This window comes from Dasypus novemcinctus, chromosome 26 (genome assembly GCF_030445035.2).
Source record: "Dasypus novemcinctus isolate mDasNov1 chromosome 26, mDasNov1.1.hap2, whole genome shotgun sequence".
In the NCBI taxonomy this organism is placed as follows: Eukaryota; Metazoa; Chordata; class Mammalia; order Cingulata; family Dasypodidae; genus Dasypus; species Dasypus novemcinctus.
In genome coordinates, this window is record NC_080698.1 from 50,774,481 (window position 1) to 50,793,965 (window position 19,485).

At 44.1% G+C, this 19,485-nt stretch overlaps 1 protein-coding gene and 1 long non-coding RNA gene across 3 annotated transcripts in view; one reads left to right on the forward strand and one right to left on the reverse strand.

Annotated features, from left to right (window-relative positions):
- TSEN2 (tRNA splicing endonuclease subunit 2) overlaps window positions 1–19,485 on the forward strand; it is a 42,767-nt gene that overhangs the window by 16,317 nt on the left and 6,965 nt on the right. For both annotated transcript variants that reach the window (XM_004456118.2, XM_004456119.2), the window contains exons 5-9: window positions 1,242–1,725; window positions 2,699–2,776; window positions 7,998–8,048; window positions 11,420–11,558; window positions 18,786–18,822. In XM_004456118.2, coding sequence (XP_004456175.1) covers window positions 1,242–1,725; window positions 2,699–2,776; window positions 7,998–8,048; window positions 11,420–11,558; window positions 18,786–18,822 — 789 coding nt within the window. The remainder of the gene's footprint in view (window positions 1–1,241; window positions 1,726–2,698; window positions 2,777–7,997; window positions 8,049–11,419; window positions 11,559–18,785; window positions 18,823–19,485) is intronic.
- On the reverse strand, window positions 9,847–11,893 carry LOC139437656 (uncharacterized). The gene is made up of 2 exons (XR_011647559.1): window positions 11,793–11,893; window positions 9,847–10,343 (listed from the first exon to the last, which is right to left on the reverse strand). It is a non-coding gene; the product is annotated as an uncharacterized lncRNA (long non-coding RNA).

The following is a 19,485-nucleotide window of genomic DNA, read 5'->3' on the forward strand; positions in this document are numbered from 1 at the left end:
TGAGTGGCCCCTCGGGAAGGTTTTGTTGACTCGATGTTCAGCCGTCCAGATCCCCCTTGTCCCTGAGCTGCGGCCCAAGTCTCCACTCTTCCCTGAAGCCTTCTACAACACTCAAGTCCACAGTGATTTTTTGTCTTGCTGCAGGCGCTTACTGGCAGAATCCAACAGCTCCCTCTTAGATAGAGCCCGATTACCACCAGAGGAGGAGCTGGTGGACAGCGGCCAGGGAGCGCTCAAGGGCTGCTCCAGCTCTAGACCCTACACAGCGGGGCAGCCCCAGGATTCTAGCCTGTGGGGGGGACAGAGCCCCAATTCCAGGATAGGCAGGTTGCTGCAACAGAAACTAGGATTCAGAAACTGAGCAAAAGCCGCTGGTCAGAAATGCATCCGATCAAGCCAGGAGTGAAGACAAATTGCCGTCAAGCCAGTGTGTCTATGAGAGGCTCTGGATAAGAGAGGTGTCCAACTAGCTGAAGCACTCAGGTGTTACACTTTAACAGTTTTTGATGGATACTCTTATGCATTATTTATCAAACCTAATACTGGCAGTCTTTGTTATCCGAGTATTCATTACAGGGTTATGTTGAAAAGCAAACGTTTTAATATGAAATATTCAGTAGTGAACAGACATTGTAAAATAAATTCCATTTCCAGCCAAACATTCTTGCTTCCTCCTTTCTCAACACTTTTTTTTTTTTTGAGGTACTGGGGGTTGGGGATTGAACCCAGGACCTTATAAGTGGGAAGCTAGCACTCAACCACTGAACCACTTCCCTGAGTTGGTTTTTCATTTGTTTCACTTGTTGTTCGTTTTCATTCTCAGGAGGCACCGGGAACTGAACCCGGGACCTCCCATGTGGGAGGTGGGAGCTCAACCACTTGAGCCACATCTGCTTCCTCAACACTTTTGAAGAGCCTTCTATTACCATCTCCTTAGTTGGTTTTCTCTTCAATTCTTTGCTAGTCTAACTCTGCCAGGTTCTTATTTTTTAGTTGCTTTGCATGTAATTTGATTACTTTCATCAACTTTGTCAATCCTCCAGCTTTCGCAAGATTCCTGTCTTTAATTTTACATCGATTTTCATTGAATTTCATTTCCTATAACAAAGTGGCACAGACTTGGCATTGTGACTATTTGGCATATTCCCTTCAGTCTTTCTCACATGCTTAGTTTTTGCTGTCCATTATCTTTGAAATTTTGAAATACTTGTGTCGTTACTAAAAGTATCTCCCTTCCTCAGATATCAGCGCGGCGTAGAATGGGCTGCAAAGCTCATGTGCCGACAGGGTCAGGATGAAAGCGCCGTGCACAGAATCCTCGAGGACTACACAAAACCCCTGGAGCACCCTTGTCTGAAAGGGAATGAAGGGGCCCGCGTGCTGAACTCTGAGATGGATCCCAAAATGGAAGAGAGGCTTTCTAAGCCGAACGGAGACCCAGGAAAGTCAGAGGATGCGGAGGACGTATGCAAGCAGTCGACCTGCCCACAGGAGAGCTCCGGGAGTGAGCCACCAGCCACAGAGGGCTTCGATGAGCACGTGGCAGGGGACACCGCCCCTCCACTCCACGGCCAGTGCGGCCACCGTGATGGGACCCAGCCGGAGGACAGTAGCCACCGAGCGGGTCTCATTGCTGCCAGAGAGAGAGGTCTCGACCACGAGTGTGTGCTCGTGGAGGAAGAAGTTAGCAGCGGGAGCAGGACAGAAGAGGCACCAGGGGAGGAAGTAAGTTCAAGAAAACAGTCATTTCCTCCAAAACCATCTCTTCCAGGCCCCACTGAGATGTTGGTGAGCCGGGATGTTCTTTCGTAGGGGCCGGTAGCCGGCCCCCAGGGTGTGTTGGCAGCCGTGGGGACCACCGCACTGCACAAGCTCCAGGGAGCCTGGAGGCCCTAGGCCCCGTGCAGCCTGGAGGCACATCTGTCACAAAGACTCTTCCAACCAAAACCTCAGTGAATGACTTATTTTGAAAAAGATATTAAGAAAGGCAGGTTCAATAATGCTATCTCCCATGTTTGGGAGAAAAGGAAATGCAGTGTAATTACACATAATCTTGAGTATGCCCGTGTGGGAGGATCCAAGTAGTAGTTAAGAGTAAGGCAAAGCAAAACTCCCTTTTCTTTCTAGATATTTAAAATTCATTTTTTGTACAATATTCATCCAACAGCATGCAGATCTTCAAATTTATAAAGCAGACATTCATTTTATTTTATTTTTTTAAGATTTTATTTTTATTTATTTCTCTCCTCTTCCCCCCGCCCCAGTTGTCTGTTCTCTTTGTCCATTTGCTGCGTGTTCTTTTTGTCCACTTCTGTTTTTGTCAGCAACTCGGGAATCTGTTTCTTTTTTTTGCTGCATCATCTTGCTGCATCAATTCTCCGTGTGTGCGGCGCCATTCTTGGGCAGGCTGCACTTTCTTTCGCGCTGGGCGGCTCTCCTTATGAGGTGCCCTCCTTGTGCGTGGGGCTCCCCTACCGTGGCACAGCACTCCTTGTGCGCGTCAGCACTGCCCATGGGCCAGCTGCACACGGGTCAAGGAGGCCTGGGGTTTGAACTGCGGACCTCCCATGTGGTAGACAGACGCCCTAACCACTGGGCCAAGTCCGCTTCCCAAGACATTTAAAAATGCTGTCTCTGCCTTATGACATAATATTTCCGTGTGTTCTGAGCATGTATGATTTTATTTCCTTCTCTTTAGTTGGTTGAAAGGAAGAGACTGACTTGCAGAAGAAATCCGTATAGGATCTTTGAGTATTTGCAGCTCAGCCTGGAAGAGGTATGTTTGTGCCACATGAACATTCAGCTCTCGATCTCGGGGCCCTCGCTGTCCTGTTCTCCAAAGGCCGGGGTGGCACCGTATATGGAGCTGCCGCCTCTTGCATTTGTTGGGTGATCCCCACCATATCACAGTCGCCTTAGGCAGCTTCCAAGGTAGACGTGCCTAAATCTCACTCCTCAGTTTTTATTTCACTAATTCTAAGCTGTGTATATATTTTTATCCTCCTTTATTTAAAAGGTTTTTTTTTTTCATTATAATCTTATTAACTATAGTCCATAGTTTACATTAGGGTTCACTCTTTGTGCTGTACAGTTATATTCTGGTAACATATATACAACCTAAAATTATTTTAACTACTTTCAGATATATAATTCAGTGCTATTAAATCACAATCACAGTGTTATGCTTCCATCACCACTATCCATTATCAAAACTTTTCCATCATCCCAAACAAATTCTGTACCCATTAAGCATTAACTCCCCATTCTCCACCCCAGTCCCTAGTGACCTGTATCCTAATTTCTGATTCTATATATTTGCATATTCTAATTATTTCACGTATCAATGAGCTCTTACAATATTTGTCCTTGTGTGTCTGGCTTATTTGACTCAACATGATGTCCTTAGGTTTCATCCATGTCATATGTTGTAGCATGTATCATAGCTTCATTTCTTTTTACAACTGAATAATATTCTATTGTGTGCATATACCGCATTTTTTGGGTCCATTCTTCCATTGATGGACACTTGGGTTGCTTCCATCTTTGGGCAGTTGTGAATAATGCCTCTGTGAACCTCAGTGTGCAAATATCTGTTCGATTCCTGCTTTCTATTCTTTTGGGTAAATACCTAGAAGTGTGGTTGTTTTCCTGAATGGAATCAAAGCATAGCTTTACTTCCCACTGTGGTTCTGCGTGCTTCCTTGAAACAAAATGGCAGATGTCTTCAAATGGACACATCTCCTGTAATTTTAAAATGACCTTCAATGGAATTTGGTTTGTGGGTAGTTTGCAGAAAGGTATGATTATGCTAAGAGAGGACTAATGTTCACAGAAAACCACTTTTGGGAAAGAATTCTGCATTTTTGCTTTAATTTAATATCGATGGTCTATATTTTGTATTACCAAGTAGTGGGTGATGGGAAGCTTGTAGCAAATTGGACTTTATTCCAGGTACAGTGAAAGCCCACAGTTTTTTTATCAGATGTTACAATTGCCTTAATATAAACAGTAACGTGTAATCATACAGCATCCAGCACAGTTCCTGGCACATATAATAGGTGCTCAATTCCACCTTAATTCACTCCCTAGTAACACATGGACAGTCTTTCTCCAAATTGTTTATAATGATCATAAAATATATCTTCTACTTGAACAGTAGAATCTTGTGTTCATCCCCAGTGACTAGCTCAAACATATGCAGATGTACTTTTTTTTTCCTCTGCTTGGGCACCAGGAGCTTTTATTCAGGCTTACCAGATATCACCTTCCACATTCTACATCTTCATTACCTCTCCTTTTAGTCAGTGACATTCAAACCCATACCCTTTGTAAATCAGACTCAATGATAATCTAATGTTTACGCTCTGTCAGTGTTCATCTTGGGGATAATTAGATTACGGTGCCAGTGAGCTAATTTGCTCCATTGTGTCTTGGAGATTTGTTACTGAACCCTGTTTTTCCATTATAATGCTCTGTTTCCTAACTAGATTTAGAGAGTTGACATTAAAAAAAATCATTAAACTTCTCTTCCATCTTATTAGAACTATAAAAGTAAAATTTATGAATGAAACCTCAGGGGACATAATTACCAACCTCCACAGACCTCCTCAATCTACTGGTTATTTAATTCTAAGTAAAACCAACTCCATTGAATTAAGATCCTAGCCATCTGTGATAAATGCCTAAAGGATGTTTGCTTTAATTCATAAAGTTCATCATAGTGAAAGTGAATAAAAATGAGGCATTGGTTTCTTTAGTTCTTAGAGGAAAATGTATATTTGCTGATGATGGAAAGGAGTTGGTCATTCTCCGAAGAACTTGTATCTTATCAGATATCAGCAAGGAATCTCTTGCTAGGCCAGGGTTGAACTTTTCCAGGCTGCAGTATCTATATAAATGACTCTTAGAAAGGGAGGGAAACTAAAGTTTAAAATAGAGCATCCAGGTGCTTTGCAGAACATATCTCATTAAATCTTCAAAGTATCCAAGAAGGCATTATCATCCTCATTTTATACGCAAGGCACAGAGAGTTTAAGTGATCTTCCAAGGCCCTGGCTAAGAAGGAAGATTTGCACCTAGGACTGTCGATCCCAGCACTCCTTCTTTGTCCTGTACTGTCTGAACAAAGGAGTGCCAAATGTGAGAAAGAGAAGGCAGAGAAGGGCTTGACCACTTAAGGAAACAACTTTGTCTTTTCCACTGCCCCTTTTGGGTACTGTCTATAGTCCATCCAAAAACCAATGGGATTCTGTATTAATAAGTAGAAGGTGACAGGAAGAGGAAAGGTGAAAACAAAGTGGTAGGGCACCGGGCAGGGCTGTCCACACTAGCTGACAGGGGAAGTAGGGCACAGGTGTCCAAACCTAGGAGAAATGAACTGGAAGCACTAGGTGCACAGACCCGCCCGAGGGTGGCTCAGCCTCGGGCAGGAGCAGGGGGCTGGTTCCACTATTGCTTCATCTCAGGATTTGTGTGCCCACCTGTGCTCGACCCCCTTCCAGGCCGAGAGAACAGGCAGACACAAAGTTTGTGCTCTCACAGAATTTACATGGTAGTTGGAGAGACACGAGTAAGGATGATATTTTCAGACAGAGCTAAGTGCTCTGAAGAAGATGATTAGGACGGGGGTTTCCTTAGCTGGGTGGCCAGGGAAGCGCTCTCTGAGGACGGACCTTTGGTTCTGGGGCAGAGCTTCCAGATTGTGGGGGTAGCAGTTGCAGGGGCAAAGGTAGGAGCCCACCTAGTGTGTTCAAGGTACACAAGGGCAGCCAGAATGACAGAGTGAAGGTCTGACCACACAGGGGCCTATGGGCAATTTGGACTTTATTCTAAGCAGTGAAAGCACTTGGGAGGAGTTGAGCCAGGGAGCAGCTTGCTCTTACCATGTTAAGCTGATGGCTCTCGTGCTCTGCACTGTGGAGGGCGCGGAGCAGCGAGGCCTTTGCAGAAGTCCAGGCGGGACGAGCGGCTTGGCCTGGGGTGGAGGCGGTGAGCAGTGGGGCCGGCGGCTGACCAACCGCCTGCATCTTCACAGAAACTCTAGACTGCGAGTCAGGTAAAACTAAAGTCATGGTGGTCAAACATTTTGATCTCAGGACCCTGTTACTGTCTTGAAAATTATTGGGAGCCCCAAAGAGCATTTTTGTATGGATTATATCTATTGATACTTCCTATATTATAAATATAACTGAGAAAATTTTAAATATTAACTCGTTTAAAAATAACAATGCTAAGTCCCATTATGCATTAACATAAATGTTTTTATGAAACTATAGTTTTCAAAACAAAAAATCAGTGAGGAGAGTGGCATTGTTTTCCATTTTTGCAAATCTCTTTTAAAGTCAAGTCTGGCTTTAGAGGAGTCAGCTGACCTCTCCCATCTGCTGCTGTATTCATTCTGTTGTGACAGCATACATCCTATTTCCTCTGGAGAGAATGAGCCTGAAAAAGGCAGTTTTGACCTTGAGGCCTCCTGCAGCAGACTTGGGGGCTCCGGGGGACCCCGGATCACACTTGGGAAAACTGCTCTCCAGAGAACCCTCGTGAGCTAGCCAGGCAGAGAGCGATCCTGGGGAGGATTTGGGTGATTCCTGAGAGATGGCCAAGATGTCTCCTTCACAGGACCTTGTAGCTACTGGAAGTCCCCAGCTCCTGTAGAGCTCATGCTCTCGTGCATCCTCCCGTCCTCGGGTCCCCCTTGTGCAGCGATGCAGGCAGGGTGAGGCGAGGAAGCAAGCCTGAGCAGGTTCTGTCAGTCAGCACTCCGCCATCGGGAGGGGACTGCGTTTCTGTTGCCACATTGCACAAAGGATACCTCCTCCGCTGTGCTTGGTGGCAGCAGAAGTGATAGCAAGAACAGAATAGCTGCTTTTGAAAAGGAAAGTAGCCCGGTGTCACTAGCAGCTACCATTCAGTCCCTCCCCCCTCAAGACCAGGCATGTGGCGAACATTTGGGTGTGTGCAGAGGTTCCGAGCAACCCCATACAGGTGTTGCAAATAAGTGGCTCTGAGCTTGGTGTTAGAGCGTTGTCAGAAAGCTCTTCTGTTTGGGAAACGGACTTTGGCCCAGTGGTTAGGGCATCCGTCTACCACATGGGAGGCCCGCGGTTCAAACCCCGGGCCTCCTTGACCCGTGTAGAGCTGGCCATGCGCAGTGCTGATACGCGCAAGGAGTGCCGTGCCACGCAAGGGTGTCCCCGGCGTGGGGAAGCCCCACGCGCAAGCAGTGCGCCCGTGAGGAGAGCCGCCCAGCGTGAAAGAAAGTGCAGCCTGCCGAGGAATGGCACCGCCCACACTTCCTGTGCCGCTGACGACAACAGAAGCGGACAAAGAAACAAGACGCGGCAAATAGACACCAAGAACAGACAACAAGGGGAGGGGGGGAAATTAAATAAATAAATAAATCTTAAAAAAAAAAAAAAAAGAAAGCTCTTCTGTTTAAGCACGCTATTATTCAACGAGGGCAACTTTCTTTGCCATTCCTCCTGCCTCTCCCCATACAAGCAAAACATTTCACTGTATAAAGTCGTCAATGTAGGAGTTGCTGACTATAAAATTACGGATAACTGAGAAACTCACATTTTGTTACGCAAGCAAAATCCACACTGCTTTTCACCCATCCCTTTCTACGTATATTTTTCTCAATTAATTAATCCTCAGCTGAATTACAGGAAAATCCAGTGAGCAGAGGTTTTTGTTGTTGCTGTTATTTATGGCATTCTTCAGTTAAGCTGTGTGGCTTTTTAAGGAAAGAGAAATACATTATGGAAAAAAATCCATACAGATATATGTTTGCTGTCTTTTTCACTGATTTAAAGCAGTTTGTGATACTTAGTTTTTCTGAGATTTTTTTTTAAATCCTTAAGATTTGAATGTTAAAAATATGTGACCATTTTGATGATTTCTGTATTTCAGGTGAAAAGAGATCAGTCTGTAAAATAATTGCTCAAGAATGTGCAACTGTTTCTGATGAGCATTTCTCCTTTCTCTGTTTTTAGGCATTCTTCCTGGTCTATGCTCTGGGATGTCTGAGTATTTATTATGAGGAGGTAAGCAGTTTTATCTAGACACAATCCATTTAGCATTCTCCTGATGTTAAAGGTAATCTTGGGGAAGTGGATGTGGATCAAACGATTGGGCTCCTGTCTACCACATAGGAGGTCCAGGGTTCGATTCCCGGGGCCCCCTGGTGAGGGCAAGCTGGCCTGCGTGGCAAGTTGACCTGAGCAGATAGGTGGCCCACACTGAGTGCTGGCCCGCTCAGGAGTGCTGACCCGCACAGAAAGCTGGCGCAGCAAGATGACGCAACAAAAAGAGACACAGAGGAGTGCTGACCCACTCAGGAGTGCTGACCCGCACAGAAAGCTGGCGCAGCAAGATGACGCAACAAAAAGGGACACAGAGGAGAGACAATAAGAGATGCAACAGACCAGGGAGCTGGAGTGGTACAAGAGATCAAGTGCCTCTTTTCCACTCTGGAAGGTCCCAGGATCGGTTCCCAGTGCTGCCTAAAGAAAAGACAAGCAGACACAGAAGAACACACAGCAAATGGGCACAGAGAGCAGATAGCGAGCACAAAAATAACGTGGGGGTGAGGGGGAAATAAATAAGTCTTTTTTTAAAAAAAGGTAATATTGGGAAGCAGATGTGGCTCAAGCAATTGGGCTCCTGCCTGCCATGTGGGAGGTCCCAGATTCTGTTCCCTGTACCTCCTAAAAAAGAAGATGAGTATACAACGAATAGATACAGACCAGACGGTGAGTGCAAACATGAGGTACAGGGAGCCGGAATTAGTAAAATCTTTTTAAAAAAACAAAGTAATCTTGTATTGATCCCTACACAGCTTTAATACAAATCTGTCTACTTCCACTGAATAAAACAGAAATGGAATGATTTCTCTAAAAGTTTTATCTTTAGGTCCAGAATTGAGACTCTTTAGGAAAAAGCCATCTTTGATCCTTTTAGATTGAATTTCATTCCCAGAGACTAAGAGAAGAGCACTCTCTTATTATATGTAACAATCAAGAAATCTGCATCAGAACAGCACTGAACATTAACAACAAAGATAAGAGCAATCAGTCTTTAGCACCTATTAGAGGAAAGTCTGTGTGACAGGTGCTTTATATGCAGTATGCCTCATCCAGGTAAGATTTTTGCAGATAAGGTAACTGAGGCTCAGAGAAATTAAGTAACTTGCCCAAGATCACACAGCTAGTATGGTTAGAATTAATATTTGAATCTCTGCCAGGGTGCCAAAGCCCACGCTTATGTCCTGTAGCCACTGCCTGTAGAAGAAAATGGCACAAGAAGTTGACAGCAGTGTTTACCTCCAGGTAGGCGAACTGAGAAGCTGGGCACACAGGTGAGAGGGAGGCTTTTACCTGTTCACTTTTTGTGCTTTTTGAAGCCTTGTGAACATAATACCTGTATAATATAATATACCTGTAATATAATACCTGTTCAAAAATAATTCAAATAGTAAAAAACTGAAATGAGGAAGGTACTTGGCCGAGTGGTTAGGGCGTCCGTCTACCACATGGGAGGTCCGCGGTTCAAACCCCGGGCCTCCTTGACCCGTGTGGAGCTGGCCCATGCGCAGTGCTGATGCGCGCAAGGAGTGCCCTGCCACGCAGGGGTGTCCCCCGCGTAGGGGAGCCCCATGCGCAAGGAGTGCACCCATAAGGAGAGCCGCCCAGCGCGAAAGAAAGCGCAGCCTGCCCAGCAATGGCGCCACCCACACTTCCCTTGCCGCTGACGGCAGCAGAAGTGGACAAAGACACAAGACGCAGCAAACACACACAGAACAGACAACCGGGGGAGGGGAGGAATTAAATAAATAAATAAATCTTAAGGAAAAAAAAAAAAGAAGAGAAAGTGTACTTTATTTCTTCTGTTCTTAGGAGTCTCTAATTCTGTCATCTGTCAAAATCTAATCACAATCTTTTTCACGAGTCTTCCAGTTGTTGAGAATGGGTGTCTGGCTGACAGATGACTCATTTTCCCAGATGGTGGCCTTTCAGAGTCCCACCCTGCCTCTCCTGGGTCTTGGCTCAAATTTGTCAGAATATTCTGGAAGCCTTCTAGCTGCGACATAGAAAACCCAACATCTGAAAAACGTGGATTATCCAGTTTGGAAATACTGCCTTCTTGTTAGAGGGGGAATTGAGTGTTTACTTGTGGAGGTTTGAAGAAAGCTGCACATATATGGAGTTTCCTTCTTGGGCAACAGCAGAGGTAACCAGTTCAAACTTCACCATGGGATCTAATGCAAACCCTGATTGTCACATCCACCAAGCCAGAGTTATGTAAATCTGTTCCACACTTAAGACCTGCTTTGAGTGCAACTGCAAAAAAACGAAAAGAAAACACAAAGAAACAACTCCAGTTTATGTTTATGGTGTTAAAATCTTAGGCAGAGCCAAACTTAGCAAATCTCACTGAGTGACTGAACCCTTAATGAGCTGAAGAATTCTTTTCTTAAGCTCTGAAATAAAGCGAAAGGCTTTCTAATCTGGCCTAGTTGGTTTTGTGTTTTTTCTTAAAGCATTGTATTGAGAGGTCAGAATGTTTTCTGAACCAAACCATTCCCATTTCTTCAAGCCTGCTTTAGAAACAAAATTCTCTTTTAAGCAGTTGGACTATTAATTTCTGCCACCTGATAACAAATTCTCTAGTTTCAAAGGCCAGTTAGAGCACCTTTTGTTTTTGTTTTATTTTTTAGCTTTCACAAATTTACTTTGGCTTCTCTCAATGTGGCCTGATTTAGCAGCAACCTATTCAAGATCTGTGAGGTGTTTGGAAGACTCTGCCCTCCAGGGTGGACTTCTGACCGGAACAGCCCGGCATGCACCAGGCGCCTGCCTGGAGTGATCTCCCGGGCCGCCAGCACCCCCTCTCCGATGGTCTCCCCCTCTCCTTTCCCTTAGCTACTCCCTTCTCATTCTCAGATATTTCTTTCTTGGGTGAGCCTTTTCTGCATCTTCTGGAACAGTGCCTTCCAATAGAAATATAACAAATGTAAGCCACATGTGTAATTTTTAGTCTTCTGGTAGCCACACGAAAAAAAGAATTGTGAAAAAAGTGTTAATAATATGTTACGTATTTTATTTAACCCAACATATTTTAAATTATTAAGATGTTTTATGTTTTTTCCCCATACTGAGTCCTGCAGTTCATTGTATATTTGACACCTCCAGCACGTCTCAGTTTGGACTAGCCATGTGTGGCTGGTGGCTGCCACATTAATGAAATAGTCTGAATATTTAAGTATTTAACTATATGGGTTAAATATTCTAGTAAATTCCTCTACCCCGGATACCATGCTTGTTTTTTTCACTTCTGCAGCTCCACACTTACAGTGATTGACTGATGAGTGAGTAAATATATAATAATACCTTTTCTTCTTTTTTAACAACTTTAGGAGCCTTTAACGATAGTGAAACTCTGGAAAGCTTTCACTGCCATTCAGCCCACATTCAGGACTACATACATGGCGTACCATTACTTTCGAAGCAAGGGCTGGGTGCCCAAAGTAGGACTCAAGTACGGAACAGATTTATGTGAGTAACTGGCTTGGGGGGCGTGACAGCCAGGGTTTGCGCTAGATCCCCTGGTGAAGACTGAACTGGTTATCTCTGCTGTTGCCAGGCTTTTCCAAGATGTCTTCCTTCTGACTTAGATAAGAGTGTCGGATATTTGGGGAGGGGAGGGGAGGTATCTTGGCTTCCTAGAGACTTCAGTAACAGAGTACCCCAAATGTGGCAGCTTAAGACAATGGGAATGTATCGTCTCACGGTTCTGAAGGCTGGAAGTTCAAAATCCAGGTGTTGGCAGGGCCGTGCTCCCTCTGAGCTGGAGGGGAGAGCCCTTCCTTGCTGCCTCTTAGCTTCTGGTATTGACCACAAGCCCTTGGCGGTCCTTGGCCTGCAGCTGCAGCACTTGAGTCTCCGCCTCCAGTGTGACGTGGTACTCTCCACTGGGTCTGTCCATGCCTGTGTCCACATTTCCTTCTTCTCAAGAGGACTCCTCTCGTGCTAGACTAGGAGACTGCCCTGCTCCAGTATGGCCTCATCTTTATTTGACTAATTCCATCTGCAGTGACCCTCCTTCCAGACAGGGCTGCATTCTGAGGATTGGGGGTTAGGACCTCAGCATATCCTTTTGAAGGACATAATGCAACCCACATTGCAGTGGGACGGGGACTCTAGAAAGAGAAAAGGCAATCTAGGGGAACAGCCTGTGGGTAGAAGCTTGCAGCCACAAATCAGCCTTTTCCTCTCTTGCTGTTATAACCCCCCTGCTGTCCCATTAGCCATGTGATTAAGGCCTCAGTTGCCTCCTCTGACCAGTGAGAGAATCATATAATTGTCATAATCACAGCTGTCATTTATTGAGCACTTACTATATGCCAAGCATTGTACTAAGTGTCATACAGGCATTATCTCAGTCCTGGTAACAGGATGAGTACTGTGTTTGTTTGTCTGTTTGTATTTAAGAGGTACTGGGAATTGAACCCAGGACCTCATACATGTAAAGCAGACACTCAACCACTGAGCTACACCTGCTTCCTGTGACGGGTACTCTTACTATCTGCATCATTCTAATACGTACATTATAGTTTGGATAGAATGGCTCATTAGTCTGTGACAGTTTCCAGGGCCAGTAACTTGCAGAGCTGGGCTTTGAATCCCCAAGCCCAGGCTCTTAGAAACATCTACACAGTCGTGCCTCCCGAATCTTCCTAGCTTAGAGTGAGGAGTCTGGACCAGATGAGCTATTCATTCAGCAGCCCGTGGCTGGGGTTTTCCAAGGGCCAGGCATGTTTTAGGTACCAAGAATACAGAGGTGAACAAGGCACAAAAAAGCTGACTGGACAAGGGAGTGGCAGGGGGCAGTACTGGCAAGCAAACAAATATGTGGAAAAGACTCTAGGGTGACATTGTAGCTCAGATGTGAAGACAGTGAGGGGCCAAGTCACCTGAGAGTTTGCAGCAGAACAGGACAAACAATCAGCAAGAACAAAGGCCCCCCGTGGGAGCGAGCTCAACAAGTTCCAGCATGGCTAGCTAGAACTTAGCGGCCCCAGCAGTCAGCGATAGAAGTGAGGTCTGAGAGTTGGACCAGACCACGTAGGGCCTGGCAAAAACTTTGGGTTCTGTTCTTGTGATGGGAGTCTTGGGACAGTTGTGAGCAGAGGCGTGGCTTCAGATGCATAATTTAACGGGCCCCTGCGTGCTGTCTTGCTAATAGACTGAATGGGGCAAAGGCGGAAGCAGAGAGGCCAGTTGGGAAGCTGGTGGGGGAGCCGTCGTTGCAGGAAATGGCAGCGGTGGGGTGGTGAGACGTGACGGCACTCTGAAGATGTTTTGAAGATGGACTGACAGGTTTGGATTTGGGATTCGAGAGTAAGAGAGGAAGCAGGGATAATTCCTAAATATTTGGCTTCATCTTTGGGACATAGTAAGCAAGTCAAGTGGAGATGTTGAGAAAGGCAAACAGTGCTAGAGCACAGGAGAGCCTTGACCTGTAACAAAGCTCTGGGAGTTGTCTTTGTGTAAGTGGCATTTAGGCACCTCCTGGGGAGTAGCATGGGCATGGGCACAGATCTCCGGGCGCCTTTCCAGCACTAGGATTATTCCTTTGATAGTCCACGTCTGTCAAGTGAGGGCACTTCCTGGGTGTTTTTCAGAATTGTTTGTGAGGCTCCAGCAAAGAACTCAAGATATTTGAGAAGGCCTCCTAAGAAGCAGTGGCGTTTGAGGTTTTTTAAGCTTTGTCCCATAATCGATGTGTTTTGAGCCTTTTTAAATACCAAAGGGGAGTCAGTTCAGTCTTTAAAATCTTTAAGTCCTCTAAAACAGTGATGTCAACCTGGAATCAAGGGTGGCCTTTTAAGGGGCCTCAGAGCCTCCTAAAATATTATACAAAATGTCATGATTGTTCATTTGTGCATTCTTCTGGGCCAAGAGTCTGTAGCTCTCGTTAAAGCTCCAGATGGGCTCAGCAATACAAAAGAAAGGTGTTCAGGACCACAGTTCCTCCAGAATAAATGGCTTCTTTTGTTTCCTTTCATGCCTGGACTTTAGGTACAGATAGCATAATCTAGAGTTACCACACCAGTGATCAGAATTAGCTGGAGATGAGTTTGCCAGATTTCCAGATAATTGTATTGGCCACAAGCCATCTGATTTAAATAAATGATGTGCCTGCTTCGTTTTTCTTCGTTGGCTTCCCTCCCTGTCCTCCTTTCCATGCTCCTATAAGAACAGCCGCTTCCTGTAAATGCTTGGCAGGTCTTCCCCAACTTTCTCATTCGATGGGTGAAATTTGAGTAAAGTTTTCCAGTTGACAAGACTATCATGATGCAGTAAGAGGTGGCAGGGGGTGATGGAAAGAGGGCTCTTCAGGTTCATGGCCGGCTCTACCTCTTACTACCAGTGTGACCTAGACCAGTTCCTTAATCTCTCTGTTTGCTCATCATATAACGTGGGCCTTCATTTTAAAACAGCTGTGAGAAATAAATGAGATCATGAACGCCTAGAAGGCACTCAACAAAAACCCCTTTTCCTTGCAACATTTTGTTTTCAGTGGTCAAGCCATGTTTTTGGATGATAAGCAGAGAGAACTTTTCTAATTTAAACTGCTTTATTAAGGATAGATGGATGGATGGATGGACGGATGGACAGATGAACAGAGAAAGAAATAAACTTCTATTTCACAGCTGCCTAGAGCATCTGCCCCACTGGGGCATATCATCCCTTTTTGGCCACTTGTTAAATTAATTCACAGGAGACCCAGGTCTCCGACTCAAGCCTGGAGTGAGGCTGGCCCGGCTGCAGCACTAAGGAGTCTTCACCTCTCCTGCTTCGGCCCGGGTCCACAAGCAGGGCTAGCTCTCCTCTGGGCGTGACTGTGTGGTGCCTGCTGATTTTTCAAAATATTATTTCTGTTTTGGAGGCCAGTGACCTAATCACCTTGTGCCCCAGAACTGGCAACACAGGTTAAACCCAGGACAGTCTCCCTAACAATCGCTTTTCCTGTCAACGGTAATGACCATGATAAAGGGCTGTTATGAAATTCATATCTTATCAAGAAAACTCTTCCCTTGACTAGATCTTGTCAGTCACATATCATCGCAGGGCAGTGCTTGGAAAAAGCGATGTGGCTCTCAAATCAAGTGCAATGCCAGGCCGGTTGATCTTGATCAGCCGCTGTTGAAAGTCAGATTAGAAGCTGGGGGCGGGGCTTCCCTTACACTCCTCACTCAGATTCTTTGCAGCTGCCCGGCTCGCGTGGTAAGCCAGGTACCTCGCCTGGGTTCTTGTCTTCCCTTGTCTCATTTCATCCTCACACCCTATCAGGCTGGTTGTATTAGCCTCATTGGATAACCGAGGAAACTGAGGGTTAGAACAGTGCGGTATGCCCATGCACTGTGTCACTACACCTAACTAATGTTGCTAGCCAAAAGCTAAAAACCAGCCTGAGATTTATATTTTTGTCTTATTTGGTTGATGTGATTTGGTTCCGCTCAAAGATCTAGTTACTCCTAAGCCTCCTTCCCACCCCACTCCAGTGTTGTATTTCCATTGACTAAGTCTGGTTGTGTGATCTCTCAGCTCTGTGCAAATCAGAAGAGCCACAGAATTTCCAGAGCTGAAAGGAACATTCATTGTCCATTGTCATGTCCAGCCCAGAGCTAGTTCAGACTGCGAGGGAGGGTCATCAGTGTGGCACCAGGCTCATCACAGAATACATGGGATGGGTCTTCTTTCCATCTCCCTCTTTGGTTTTTCTCCTAAACCACTTCTTGGCTTATTTTTCTAGTCAAACTTAAAAAAAAAAAGCGTATTTCACATCTGCAAACATGCAACACCTAATCCTTAAATACAACTACACGCAGCTTCTAAAAATAGGAGCATTCTCCTGCATAGTGAAAATGCCACAAAATTAACATTAATCAGTAGTATCACCTAAATATCATATCCCAAAAATGTCTTTTGTAGTTCTTTTGTGTTTTGACTTATTTTGATACAGGTTCCAGCCATGGTTCATTTATCACATCATTTATGTCTCTTTGGTCTCTTTTATCTAAAACAGCATCCTACCTTTTGTTTGTTTTTCATGACATTGACTTTTTTTGAAGAGTGTCATTGGATGTCCCACATTGTGGAGAGGTCTGTTGCCTCATGATTAGATTCAAGTTCAGCATTTTGTGGAAACTCAGAGGTGACTTGTATACTTGTACCACATTGGGGGTACGTAATGGTAGTTGTCCCGCAATTGGTGATACTAAATTTGATCATTTGGCAATGGTCTTCATCAGATGTCAGTAGTAAAATTACATTTTTCCTTTTGTTATTAACAATTTAATCTGTACAGTGATACTATCAAACTGTGTAAATATCTGCTTCCCCAACAGTGACACCTATTGACTGAATTATTACACTGTCATTTCCTAATTCTGTCATTCTTTCTGCATCTCTTATCTGGCTTTCATCTGAAAGGAAGTGTTACCCTGACCTCCCATTCTTTCAAACTCTATTTTTATTTTGAAGTAACTGCAAACTAACAAGAAAGTTGCAAAAATAATACAAAAACAGAACATAGAACTCCAACATACCTCCTCACCCAGATACCCAGATTTACCAACTTTTGGCATTTTGCAATATTTATTATATCATTCTTTGTATCTGTCTCTCTATTATCTAAACATTTGAGCATGGGTTGCAGGCATCATGCTTCTAACACTTGACACTTCCAGCTACATTTCCTGAGTACAAGGACACTCAGCCATGTAAGGACTTTTAAGATTTATTTTTTTTCTCTTTTCTTTTTATTTTACCGCCCCCCGCCCCCAATGCCAAATTGTTCTCTCCTCTGTCTGTTCATTGTTTGTTCGCCTTCTCCAGTAGAGACTGGGAACCGAACCCGGGACCTCCTTCTTGAGAAGGGAGTGCCCAGCAGACTCAGCCACATCTATTCCTTGCAGGATCCTTGGTCAGCTGGCTTGTGACCTCTGATTGTTGCAGTGGGGGTGGAGTCTAGCTCGTTGTGATGGGAGGCAGCATCTGTTCATCTTTAGGAGGCACTGGGACCCAAACCCAGGACTTCCCATGTGGTAGGCAGGTGCTTAAGTGGTTGAGCCACATCTGCTTCCCTGTAAGCACTTTTAAGTGCAGTTGTCAACAAACTTAATGTTTTTTTTAATGCCCATTATTTCTCAGACTTCTGAAGCTTTCATCTTGCTGCTTGGGGGATATTTTCCGTTTTTTCCTCAGGGCACACAGCCATCATCAAAGACCCTATCATTATAGGTAACTCTTTTTGGGCACTTACCATATGCCAGACACTGTGCCGAGACTTCCACATCCATTATTATCCCATTTTTCATAGCAAGGAAATAGAGGCACAGAATGATCACATGGTCTTGGCACTGGTTAGGCTTGAACTTGGGTCTATCTGATACCAACATACAAGCTCTTACCTTCTGAGCTTTTCCACCATTGTAATTAGTCATCAGAAATGACCTAACCTTGTGGGTGTAAGCTGCTTTCAAGCTGTGTGATATTCCAGATGCATACTAGATTAAAGTTGTGTTTTTGATCATGGATTAAATGGTATTTTAGGGCTAGAAAAGATGTTCATTTCCTCTGATGTCTTTGTTTTGTTATTTTGGAAACTGGGACTCAGAAAAATTGCTAATGTGCCTAAAGTCACACAGTGAGGGAGCAGATGTGGCTCAAGCAGTTGAGCACCTGCCTCCTGCATGGGAGGTCCAAGGTTTGCTTCCCCGTGCCTCCTGAAAAACAACCCAGGGAAGCCGATGTGGCTCAGTGGTTGAGTGCCAGCTTCCCACATATGAGGTCCCAGGTTGATTCCCTGGCCTCCAGTACCTCAAAAAATAAAAATAAAGTCTCACAATGAGGAGTAGCAGAGAGTGGACAGGAAATGAAGACCCATGCTTCCGTTTCTTTTCAATATTTTAGATATTTATTTACATTTTTGCCCTTATACAGTGAGTTTGAGCTCCCTTGCCAAATACTTTAAATGCAATTTAATTAAGAAATATAATTATAAAAAGGAATTATAGCTGTGGAAAACAAAGACTAGAAAAGCAAGACAGGGCAGTGGGCCTTTTCATGGTCCTTTGAGTCCTAAGTCATGCTACAAGTTGGGCTGTGAGCTTCCTGAGCCAAAAGGAAAATGTGATTAGCTGCAGCATTGATAGGTCCAAAAAGAAAAGGTTCTCTCATCTCCTCAAGAGACACAAAGCTTTCCCTTGACCTATCCTGCCCGTGTCTTAGCATAGGGGACAGTTCAGAGCTTACAGATTAGACTGTGTGTTAGGCCAGGTAATGCTAGCAGTAGTTACATATAAACTCCCAAATCTCAGAGGCTTAGCAAGAGTTCATATTTGTATGTAGGAAGTCCAAAACAGGTGCTCTGATTGGTGGGCAGATTTCCACAGTTGATCCATAGTATATGAAAGTCAAACACTTGAAATGATTTCACCCTCTTACCTGGAGAGTATATGACAAGAAGCAAGGCAAGACGCACCCATACTTGTTGGGGTAGAAGTGGGGAGTGAGTGTTATGGTCTTGGCCACAGATTTCTTTTACTATCAGGGAAAAAGAGCTTGGGTTTTAAAAATAGACTACAGGGCATATTGCAGATTACCCACTTACAGATAATTGGGTGTTTGTGTCCCATTGGAGAAGGAAAAAATAAAGAAATAAAGCAAACTCTTGATTTTGCGTGATTAGACTTTTTTTTTTTCTCTTTGCAGTGCTATATCGGAAAGGCCCTCCGTTTTACCATGCAAGGTTTGGAGTGATTTTTCAGTGTTAATGGCTTAAAGGGATGGGAAGAAAATTTGGGGTCTCCAATTTAATTTTTTAAAAAAACAAATCAATTTTATTGATATATAATAATAAAGCACACAATTCATCCAGAGTGTACTATCAGTGGTATTTAGTATAATCACGTATTTGTGCATTCATCACTTCAATTATTATTAGAACATTTTCATTATTACAGTAATAATAATGAAAAAACAAACAAAAGGAGATCCTTCACCTCTCAATATCTGTGTTTCCCCTGCCATACATAGCTGCTATTTGTGGCTATTCTTGCACATTTATTTATTTAGTAAACAGTTTTATTGAGACATATTCACGTACCATACGATCTATCCCAAATATGTAATCATTGGCTTTTAATTTAAATCACAATGTTGAGCATTCATCACCATAAAAATTTAGAACAATTTCAGTACTCCAAAAAGAAAAACTCCACACCCCTTAGCATCCTTCCCCAGCCCTACATAACCACTAATCTAATTTCATCTTTATAAATTGATGTATATTTACATTTTATATAAATGGAGTCATTCAATATGTAGTACTCCTATTTAATATTCAATGCCATAGAAACAAAGTTTTGTTCCTCTTGACCTGGAGAAATAGATACTAAATATCTCTGCCTCA